The 12277-nt window shown below is 31.8% G+C and overlaps 1 protein-coding gene across 5 annotated transcripts; it reads left to right on the forward strand.

Annotated features, from left to right (window-relative positions):
- The first annotated feature begins 799 nt into the window (after window positions 1-799).
- Window positions 800-3755, forward strand: LOC105156447 (S-adenosylmethionine decarboxylase proenzyme). Of its 5 annotated transcripts, none has more exons than XM_088877962.1 (4): window positions 800-883; window positions 1127-1190; window positions 2123-2272; window positions 2357-3755. In XM_088877962.1, exon 4 carries the CDS (start codon window positions 2532-2534, stop codon window positions 3606-3608), a length of 1077 nt encoding a protein of 358 aa, XP_088734088.1. In that variant the 5' UTR covers window positions 800-883; window positions 1127-1190; window positions 2123-2272; window positions 2357-2531; the 3' UTR covers window positions 3609-3755. The 5 variants fall into 5 exon arrangements, with proteins under 5 accessions (XP_088734088.1, XP_020547177.1, XP_088734087.1 ...); XM_020691518.2 differs by lacking the exon at window positions 800-883 and adding an exon at window positions 890-1045; XM_088877961.1 differs by lacking the exon at window positions 800-883 and adding an exon at window positions 890-1028.
- Window positions 3756-12277: the final 8522 nt, after the last annotated feature.

Here is a 12277-nt window from a genome sequence, read left to right on the forward strand (position 1 = left end):
ATTTTGGAATAAAAATATATAAAATTAAATTATTTAAAAAAACAACTTAATATTTATAATTTTTTTAATAAGTTGTAAAAACCGATAGAAAGGTGTTTATAACTTTTGATTTAAATTATTTTTAATTTAAACAATTAAAAAAAAGCTGTTTTTTTTTAAAAAATATTTTTTTATAATAAGTTGATAATCGTTTAATTCAAACCCTTGCAAACACCCTTTATACCTTCATTTGCTCTTATCAACCATCAAATTAATTAAAGTCAAAATCTAAAGAGAAGAAGGGCATAATAAAGCCTCAAAAATTCAGAAAACGAGTGGCCAGAAATTGGACAACTATAGTTGAGGTTAGAAACTGATTACCTACACAAATATTGCATTTGGGAATCAAGGAATCTTTGGTTTGTTAGGTTGTAATGAAAAGAACGATTTTCTAAAGAGAATAATTCGAACAAGAAAATGCACAGCTCAGACACAAATGCTCCTCTATCTATTCGTTCAATCTTATGACATGCGTACTACTTACTGCCATTTGGGCTGTCAATTGTACCTAAGAAAGATACACATACAAAATCGTGTATTTGTGGGCTACGGTTTGGAGGATGGGAGGGGGACTATATTATTTAAAATTTTTCATGATTCCTTCCCAGTTTTAACGTTCGTGGCACGTGATTTTTTTATTTGATTTAACAGCCAATCAATTAATATGATCAAAATATTTAAAAGAAAAAAAGAGCAAGTTTATGGATCAAAAATATAAATAGTAATTATACAGGGACTAAAAGCGCAAATTCCCCGAAATTTGGCAAGTAATTCGGCCTTTGTCAAACTTTAAATCAAACAAATAAAATAGGGAAGAAAATCCCGAGAGTATCGCGGCAACAAGGTAAGTAGTAACTACTCAACGGCACAGAGCTACATAAATACAACCCTGTCGCCCCTCATCCTCATCCCAACTTTCACGTCGAATTCTCCATCAGATTCGAACGGGCTCTACGTACTTTAGGGTTCCATCGAATTCTTCAGCATCCGTAGTGATAGTTTTTCTGTAATTATTTTCGGTATTGTGTGATGAGCTAGTCTGTTTTTAGTCTGTTGTTTCTGATTTTGTTGTCTGTTCTGTTTGCAGGAATTTTTGGACGTCAATTCTATATATTTCCTTGGATTTATTTGTAAACCGAATTTATTTTGTTGTAAGTATGATCTTTTCGTTCTGGCTTTTGATTTGTGTGATCAGGAATGTAGGTTTTTTTATATCGTTTTTGTGTCTTTGAATTGAAAGTTAATGAGTTTTCAATGTTGGAAATGATTTTGTACTAATATAGTTTATATTTGGTCGACCTCGAGAAGTAAAATACACAGCATATATACTCTGGCTTTCATGTATGTTTCCATGCATTGATTCATATTTGTTGGGTTTTTGTGTACGTCTATGTATATAGTCCCATGCATGTTTAGTTTCGAATGTTGTTTTGATGTTCCCCATCTCACTTTTTGAAAAGGTAATACTATTCAAGTATTTATTGATTAATGAACTTTTGTTTTTACATATAGTAATTATGAATCTGGATGTGCCTTATGACATTATGTTTTTTGTCTGATTTGGTTTTGGATCACATAAACAGTTTAGTTGGTCATGAATTTCAGTATATAGTTCTTTTAGCAGAATCAGTGTTAGTTGACCAAAAATTATCCACAAATTCAATGGTTTTTGCTCTAGCTGGAGCAAATCTTTGGTGATAATAAAAAGCTGATGATTTTCATCAACATATTCTCTTGGTGACTCCTAGATGAAGTGAATGTAGTTTTATGATGACTTCAATAGTTTTCAGAATTACTTCTGCTTTTCCTACACATTGTGTGTTCTCTTTCTTCTCGTGCACTTTGCTAGTCTGATATGCATCCTTGTTTTCCTTCATGCTTTCACTTTTATTTTGTGAAAATTGAGAATCCAGTCTGCTCTATTTTGGGAGAATCTGTTTGGCAGTATATCCCTGCTATGCTGCTATTAAGACATTTGTCCTTGGTGGATATTTTCTGTTGTATCGTGATTGATCTACGGTGCCAAGTGCCAATCATCTTATTTTCAGATCTGGTCCTATAACTTTGTATGGTACTTGTGCAGCCAAGATTTGATGTTCTAATGGAGTCCAAAGGCGGGAAAAAGAAGTCTAGTAGTAACTCCTTATTCTATGAAGCTCCCCTTGGATACAGCATTGAGGACATCCGACCAAATGGAGACATTAAGAAGTTCAGATCAGCTGCATACTCCAATGTAAGACTACTATCCCTGGTTTTGATGATATACTTGCTTTCTATTGTATAATGCTGGCACTAAGTCCCGTTCTTCCTTGTGCAGTGTGTGCGCAGACCATCCTGACACTCGTTTGCTGGTGTCCTAATTACGTCTTTGACGTGTCTGAAACCAACTGTTTAGTTATTTAGTTTTTAGTTTTCTACCTGCACTCCTCTTATTCATTTTCCAACTGCCTTATCCTCTACTCTCTTCATGGTTGTGAGGATTCTACATTGAAATGGCTCTGTCTATCTCTTCTATTGTGTTTGAAGGTTTTGAGAAAAGGCTTGAAATCTCCTTTTTTCAGCCAAGCATTTTTTCTGATCCTGAAGGGAAGGGACTTCGATCTCTCTCCAAAGCAAAGCTAGATGAAATCTTAGAACCTGCTGAATGCACCATAGTTGGATCATTATCGAATGAACATGTTGACTCATATGTCCTCTCGGAATCGAGCCTCTTTGTGTATCCGTACAAGATTATCATCAAAACTTGTGGGACAACAAAATTACTTCTATCTATCCCCTCCATACTGAAGTTGGCTGGGTGTCTTTCTCTTTCAGTTGGAACTGTGAGATATACCCGTGGAAGCTTTATTTTCCCAGGGGCTCAGTCATATCCTCATCGCAGCTTCTCTGAAGAAGTGGCTGTTCTTGATAAATATTTCGGGAATCTGGGGCCAGGCAGCACGAAGGCTTATGTAATGGGCGGTTCTGATAAACGACAGAAATGGCATGTTTATTCAGCATCTGCAGCTTCTGTTGAAGCTTTCAATCCTGTTTACACATTGGAAATGTGTATGACTGGTTTGGATAGGGAGAAGGCTTCTGTTTTCTACAAGAATGAATCAAGCTCTGCTTCTCTCATGACCAACAAATCTGGTATAAGAAACATTCTGCCAGAATCATGCATATGCGACTTTGAGTTTGAGCCTTGTGGTTATTCCATGAATTCCGTTGAAGGAGCTGCACTATCAACTATTCATGTTACACCAGAAGATGGTTTTAGTTATGCAAGCTTTGAAGCTGCTGGGTATGACTTCAAAGTAGTTAATCTAGGCCTGCTGAGTGAGAGGGTTTTGGCGTGTTTCCAACCCATGGAGTTCTGTTTAGCTGTGCATGCTGATTTTGGTGCTAAGTTACTTGACGACATTCATGCCTTTGATATGAAAGGTTATTCTCTAAACGAAAAAAGCTGTAAAGAGCTTGGAATGGGTGGATCGATCATGTACCAGAAATTTGTTAGAACTACAACCTGTGGGTCACCTAGTTCCATTCTCAGATGTTGCAGAGAAGAGGATGAAGTAGAAAAGGAGTAGCATTCAGAGTTTATTATCTTCTTCAAGTAAAATCATGGTGCTGGACTTTATGTTCTAGAAATCAAAAGGATTTGGCAAATCAGGCCCAACCCAAGAATTTGTAACGGTTTGAAATTCCAAATAAATAAATAAAAAAAAGTAAAATCATGGTGCTACAGTTATTCGCGTTATATGAGTACTTTTTTGTGCATTTTTTTTTCTCCGCTTTGTGAGTATCTACCTGCTATTCGCTCATGGATTGATTTCTTATGCGATTATTCTGCTGATCTACTGAATAAAATGTTTAAGTTTGTTAACAAGGATCAGACCATGTTGCTTTTAAGTGCAATTAAACATTGTGAATATTCTTATTTTGATTATATTTTGTCAGAAGCAACTAACAACAGAAGAGAAACCAACTTCATATGTGCATTAGAAAATAACCACAAAGCAGAACCAATCTTGAATGGGCCACCGGGTCGATGACGTAGCCGAACGTGTTAAATTTCCCCCGAAAGATATTGTTCTTTTGTTGGTGTAATGAGAAATCTCTTAAAATAATTTTCTAAAAAATTTCCTTCTCAAACCGTAATAAAACACTTTTATTTATTACCAAACATATTGTACATATTTTATTTATTCTCATTTTTATTTCTTGGAGTGTGAATATTCATAAATGAAAGGACAAACCGATCTCCATCCTAGGCTTGGTGTATAGTACCAAGTAGGGAAATAGTGGTATAAAAACTAATTATTTTACTATTTCTAAATAGCAATTCAATTTCATTACATAAATCAATAAAGACCAATTTAATTTTTTTGTACAATTTTAAATATCGATTTAAGTTCATTTCAATATTTCATAATGACCTATTAAAAATTTCATCATTTTTTAGAACCCATTTCAATTTTTGTAACTATATTATCCTTTTAATTCTTTAATATCCAATTAAAAAATGAGAAATTTTTTTAAATGGGTCTTTATAACATAATGAAATGAACTTAAAATGTATATTTTTTTTATCATTTTTGAGATCCACTTAAAAATGACGAAATTTTTAAGTAGGTATTTATAAAATAAAAAAATAAACTTATATGGGATAAAAAAAAATTGTTAAAATGTTTAAATGGGTATTTATATACTATCATGTAATGAACTTGAATAGATATTTAGAAATAGTAAAAAGAAAATTATCATTATACCATTATTAAACTATCTGATAGTATGCACCAGGCATAGAAAACCAGACAAACCTTACTATGTCAATCTTTTATCTCTTGTGTTCCAAAAAAAAAAAAACTTTTAGCTCTCACTTATAAATCAATCACACTCCAACTCACCCAACTCAGATCTTGATCGTAAATAACAAAAATCTCTCGTTCACTCTGATTCATCTGATTAACAATGATTTTTTTGCTAGGTTTTAGACGAGGGCTAAAAGTGAGTCGTCCCTCTTAGCTTCTCTCTCCTAATTAATTAGCGTTTTACTTTTCGTTGAAAGACTATGAAAAAATTCCACTGCGCCTACCAATCTTAGAAAGAAAATTAATATAGCTTTAATTCAATTCCACCCGATATCTAAATCAATGAGAATTTTGCAGTTGTAGACCTAATTTTCTAGCCATGACCCCTATTTTGTGACAATTATGATAATTTACATGCAGTTAAAGAAACCCTAACATTCGCCATAATTTGGGGGTCTTGTTTACATGGTATTTGGCCAGTCCACGGATGCCAAACCATACCAATATGATGAAAATCTGACAAGACTGATTTACTATGTGTACTAAGAACTGTGATCCAACATGGAAAAGATTGTTTGTTTCTTTCCTCTAAAGATGTACTATTTTCCTCTACCTCGCATTTTTCTTGGCAATGGTTCCATAAATGTTCAATCAAGTTAATGGCTTGGTCTAATCATTTTATATATAGTTTTATATAAGTTTGTGATTTGATGGCTCTGCATTATTTGAACCTTTCAGTTAAAATAACAGTACTTTTGTGTAATAAATCTAACAATTTTTATTTATTTATCTTAGTTTGTATGTAAATATTTCTTATTAGATATTGAGTTGATTCATGTTTAGTTTGAACCCATCTATAAAATACTGTCCAAAAATTAGAGCAAGATACATTAATCCTTTCTCAATTCAATTTGGACCCGTTCAATAAAATTCTATATGAACAACATTCGTTGAATGGTCTTTATTAAAGTTTGCGTCATGTGTAGGTCTCAGTAGGGCAAAAATTCTCTTCAAGAAACCAAATAAAGTAGAATAAAAGGAAAAAGGCTATTCAGCTTTGAAATGCAGCAATTCGAATCTTTTATTACGAAATAGTGTTGTATTTGAAAATTCATATGACAAATATATATAAGAATGTATGTTATACTACAAAATTAATTATTACCATATATTTACAAGTAAAAGATTTCAAACAGCAATATTTTAATTTTGATTCTCTCTAAGTTACTATATTTGGTATTCCATAAGGCAACATTTTATGAAGGAAAGAAGTATAAACATTTGTGTATGGGTATCTAAGGCTTCCACATTTACATCCTTTTCCTTACATACTTTAGGAATATTTTTGGTAGGAAAGGTTATAAATGCACTACAAAAAGGAATGGGAAGCATGGGAATGGCATTAAGGCATCCTAAAAAGGGCAACTCTCCAAAAGTTAAATTGGGAATAAATTCTATGTTTGTAAGAAATATTTTGGAGGTGGGCAGCCATCCCTTTCAATTAGGTGCCCAATTAGATGCCAAAACTCCCAAATAAAGCAAATCTTTTTATACTTGAGATTGATTCCATTTGTCTTGTCTTTTCCACTCCTCAAGAGTTGGGAAAGTGAAACTCAAGTTTTACAATATTATTCGATTAAATTACAGACTTGTCACGGCATTTCACACTATTTAAGTAAAAAAATGTCCGAATAAGATAAGAATCTGAATCTATTTAAAGGGATATATCCAATTCATCAAAATGACCCAAATTCAAGAACTCTCAAGAAAAACTAATGAGCAGCTATCAATTGAACATATTCAAGAATTTAGGACTTGATGATCTACTTTTAGCGTTGGGTGACTGCCACTGCAGAGCTACCTCAATGGGCCTAAGATGTTAGTGGATAACAACAAACAACCTCAATTTTACAACCTTTGAAGCATTTCTAAGACATCCAAAACCTTTGATGGTTCCAAGCTAGTGTGGGGTAAAAGGTTGAAGATGAAAAGGAAAGAAGATAGTGAAAAATTAGAGACTGAGCAATCATACTATATTTTCTTTATGTAGGAACCAGTTTATTTGACAAGAAAGTTGGACTGGTTATGAGACATGGTGGGGTTGAGATGTGTAGCATTCATTTTGGATGCTCTTCAATGTGTTTTTACTAAATGGACAAAAGTTTGGAGCCAAAAAACATAAATCATTTGGAGTTGGTAGTAGTAAATGTTGTAAGGAATGGGCAGCTCTTAGTTTCTATTCAGACCAAACCCATGTTGTGTGAAGAAAACAATAATCCTACTCATTCGGCCACCACCCACTCAGACCAAAATCTTGTTTAGGTTTATTGTCACTTGTCCCACCACATTTGTTTGACTACTTTTTGGCTCCAATCCCATGTTTTATGTGTGCGTTCAAGGATATCATGCATAAAAATGAGAATAATTTCACTTACACCCTTTTAATTTAGGTATATTATAAAAAGCTCCTCAATTTTAAAAAAATATAGTTATATTCTACGTCAATGAGAGTTTATACTATAAAACATAGTCCAACGAATTTGACGTAATTTTTTAGAATTAAGAAATTTGTTTATAATATGCACAAAATATTAGAGAATTCACGTGTAATTATTCTTGAAAAATACAAATCATAGTATATTTTTTAATTAAAAAAAAAAAGAATTTTACTAAGTAAGTTTCATGAGTAGTAAGGAAAGAGGAGAAGAGATGTAGGTGGGGGATAAAGGGAAGGGGAGATTGATAGAAAAGAAACCACTATCTTTGCATGCTTCCACAAAGATGAAAGAACGGTATATAGGAATAGCGACTACTCCTACGCCTATAGTGCTTCAATTATCCGGAATTTCACCAAACGAGGACATTCTTGGATCACGTTTACTTCTTTGAGGCTTTTAACAAATTTATTTCCTTTTCTTTTTGATAATTAAAGTTGGAGAAGGACATGTGATCAACAATAAATGTTAAAGGTGTTGAGATCTTCTGAATGAAAACACTTCGACGGTCAAATTGGATATCGTCACAACGGTCGGAGCTAAAAGCTAAAATCACTATTTTTTGTATTTGGATATTCAATTTTAAAAACTATTTATAACTTTCATCCAATGTACGAACGACAACGGGGATTCTCCCATATGGTGCCACGTGTTAGGCCATGGAGGGCCCAAATTGTAGGCCGTTAGGTTGCTTGGGTTGACTCAAATTGAGTCATCTAAAAAAAGAGGCGAATCCTCTCTATCGTAGATAATTTTTAGCTTTCTTGGAGTAAAAAGAAAAACACGACACTTTTACCTATATTAGCAAGCAAGCAAATTGAATTCATACTGTGTTACATTTTATATTTCATATTTTTTTTAAATAAAATACAAATTTTATCACTATTTTATAATAAAAGCCACTGGAATATTATTATTATTATTATTGAAGGTTATACAATTGTGATATAGGTGTAGAGTATCTCATTTAAGTCATAACTACCGGACAAAATATTACTTAAATAATTAGTTGAGTAATTGCAAGAGGCTTTGAATATATATGATCCGACCAATCAGAGTAGGAAATTCATTTAATTCCAAATAGAAAAATAAAAAGAAGAATTAAATTTATATTCCCGTACAGCAAATTCCTTCCAACAGCCAAAAGCCAACAAGTGATTGGTATGATAGAAGCATATGTACTTGTCAACAACAAATTGAAGGACCTGATGCTCATTCACCCCATCAATACCTCATAAATCGCTCCATAATTTATTACGGAGATATCGAGTCCAAAATTTATTGAGAGCGTGTATAAGTAGGTCTGTGTGGGTGAAAAAACAAATATTTATACAATCTACTTCAAATTCAAGGGGTGTTTGCAATAATTTCTGTTTTTGTGTTAAAAATAAATTATAAAAAAATTTGTAAGTTAAACAGTACAAAAAGTCACTACAAAAGATATAATATTTAATCATGGCTAATTGCCATGGTTAATAATAAAATAGCCGTAGCAAATAATCATTGACCACCATCATGCAACGATTATTGATCGTAGTATCTGCGAGGATGGCTAAAACATTTGTTAGAGAGACAAAATTCACTGTTTATTATTAAATTATGCTTCTTTTGTATTTATATATAATTATATATATGTACATATATATTGTGTATATAATTTGTAGGTGGATTGAATTATTTATATATTATGAGTGATTGGCTTGCATTTGGGAACGGGCCAATGAGCTAAAAACATCAAGATAAGTGTCTCGCGATGAGTCCCAATATTGAGCATGTTACGACTCATCTCGAAGATAAAGAAAAAGTAAAACAAATATAATGATTCTCATTTCTCACATTTATAAATCTAAATATTTTTATTTCTCGCACAAAAATCCAATATAGTATTTTCGTTTCATTAAAAATGCTAAAGACTGAAAATAAAAGTAAAAACAAAAACCAAACAAGCTAGTGTCTTGAATACGTACGTTTATATTTTGTTTTAGAAAAAGTCGATAAGATACGTACAAGAATATTTAAATCTCGACTTAAAATATGAAAAAGGGATGATGACAATGATTGGTGGTGCTGTAGTGCAACGGTAATGGTTGCCATATATGCAAAGCTAAATTGGCAATAGATGGCTAATCAATCATTAACAAGTTATAATTGGACAATTAAGAAATGAAGAATCATGCATGGAAAAGTTGGGATCCCACGTACGCTGCTCGAGTGTGGTGAGTGGTGATCGATGAACAGCATATATATATATATGATAGGCAGTGGGATCCGAAGAACGGTCAACCCCATGATGATGATGTCCACTGTGCACGTGCAGTTTGGGGGTACTGACTACACCACCCACCCCCATAATAATCTATTTTAAGAGCGTCATGGCTGTTTCGATCTGTCTCTTCTCATCACAAGCACTTGGCTCCCATGCATCATTACATAAGTCACTGTTTGTTGGGATCCTTCCACTACCTCACCTGCATCATCTTCCTAGCTATCACTTTAATCATTGCTTTGTTTCTGTACTTTCTTTGTGTTTCTTTTTGATTTTGGTTTGATTTTTCAAGTTTTATGATTGTATCATATGTAAATTCTTGGTCAGTCTTCCATGACTGGTGTGCCATCATCATTAGTCCTTGAAGCGAGGGGTTGATCGAAATAAGAAAGGGATTATTATGATTTATAAGTTACATAAATTTCTTGTTTGCAATAGACATAGAAAGTAATTAGTATTATCATTTTTCAAAAAAGGTGCTTGAACGTGACCAACATTATCAGGCTCCAAATAAGTCAGAAACGGCATTGTTTTAGGTTTTTACAATTCACAAAAAACGAATACATACTTTTTGTTACAATAATTACACATAACAAGAACATTAAACGATGTTGTTTTGGTTAATTTTTTACTACATGTTCATTTTTGTAGCTAATAATTGCTTTTTACTATGATTTCTTCTTTTAGTAAATGTTTTGATAGTTAGAAACATTTTTTCTTATAGTGATTAATGTTCCTACAATTGGTGCCATGCATAGCGATCGGCATCATCACTGTATGAGTTATTGTAAATTAGTATGTGTGACACATTTTATGCATGTGTATAATTTCATATAATATGTAAGATAAAATATTTTTAAAAAAAATTATATTATTTATTTTGTATATAGTTAAAATTACCTAAAACATATATATAAAAGCTAAAAAGGAATGATAGAAAAAAAACCACCAGAAGGTAATTATGAAAATCATGATGAGTGGAGAAGTTAAAAAATAATTATTTAATTAAAAAATAAAAAAATAACATATCAATAAATTGAAGACATCCATAAAGTACTCTTTAGTTATATATAGTATAATTCTAACTTTTGCACTTATAGAAGTGCATTTTGTTATAATTTCAAGTGATATTTTACTATCTTTTGTGACTAAAATGCTTCTAATCAATTTTAATTTTTTTTTTGGGGTGTGGGGGTGGGGGGGGGGGCGCTGTTTCCACTGTCCATTGATCATGTAATATAGGAAGACCAAGTGACATAATTATGAAATGTGAAGAAAGAACTGAGAATATCATGAGGAACCAATACATTACCTATTTCTAGGGATCCTAACCCTACTCTTTAGGAATACTAATTAGGTCGAAATCTTGACCAACTTCTCTTACAATTCACCTATATATTAACATTGTAATGAAAAGGTTGTGGATATAAAATTGCGAAATTTCGACACCTCATTGGCTAATAATATGGAAGTAAGAGTCTAGACTAACAACAATAATTGAAAAAAAAAAAAAGTAAAAATGAATAATGAAGACTTGATAAATAATTACATATCACCAGTGGATTTAAATTTTAAAATATCTATAAATTTTATAATTTTTTAAAATTTTATTAGCAGTACTAATCACTCCGTTCCAATAATATTACTCTATTTATTTATAAATTCTATTATAAAATCAAACTGTTATTTTGTCATATTGTTATATTGCTCAATTTATTAAGATGATAATGTAATCATTACGTAATTACCATGTTATATTAGAATTTTTCTGATAATTTTGTTATTACTAAAACTTGGTCCAATGGGATGAAAGCAAATCTGATTTTCTTTTTTGAATTGAAAGTTTATAAGGGCAAATATGAGAATCGAAGCCCAGTTGGTCCGGCGTTATGGATTCTGCTCTGGCACTATCAACAGCCAATTTAATTTAAGTACGTAGATGACAGAAACAGGGAATGTTTGGTCTCTGATTCTGAAAATCTTAATTGAAACTCGCCAAATCCCAATACGCAAAGTCCATACTTGAGCAGCAAACCCCAACATACTACTGTTGTGATATTTCTTGACTTGTGTGTGCATGCATGTATTTCATTCCACTGCTATTTCTCTTTCAATTGGATAAATATTTACAAAAAATCATTTTTCTGTTTTATATGAGTAATATTTAAATTTATTTATGTAACTTTTGTATCTTAATTTAGTAGTTTATGCGTCCGAAATACATCAAATACTTTTGCCGGTATAAATAAGAATAAAATCAGAATTTTGACAGCTCGAATTTAATATTTACATGCAACTTAAATAAAATTTGTTATATACCCGTAATGCGTGTATATTAAATAAAATATGAGATATAATATCGATTTATGATACAGGGTTGTATTAATTAATATCAATAAAGATGTATGAATACTGAAAAGTTGATGTTCGAGGGAAAAATTATAAAAGAAGAAACTTTTGACATGATTTGTTATTTATTAATTAGTAGTATAATAGAGATATTTTAATTTAAATTGAATTTGGTCGAGCCTGAATAAATTATATGATATGTATAATATACTTGTATTGTGATTGGTGTATAGTTATTGTAAAGTGATAAATCACATTATAAATGTATCTCATTTATTTTATGATTAGTTTGATTCAGTTAAATTTAATTTGTATAAGAATTTTTTGACATAATA

The sequence above is a fragment of the Sesamum indicum genome, linkage group LG2 (assembly GCF_026168435.1).
Source record: "Sesamum indicum cultivar Baizhima isolate 11 linkage group LG2, ASM2616843v1, whole genome shotgun sequence".
NCBI lineage: Eukaryota > Viridiplantae > Streptophyta > Magnoliopsida > Lamiales > Pedaliaceae > Sesamum > Sesamum indicum.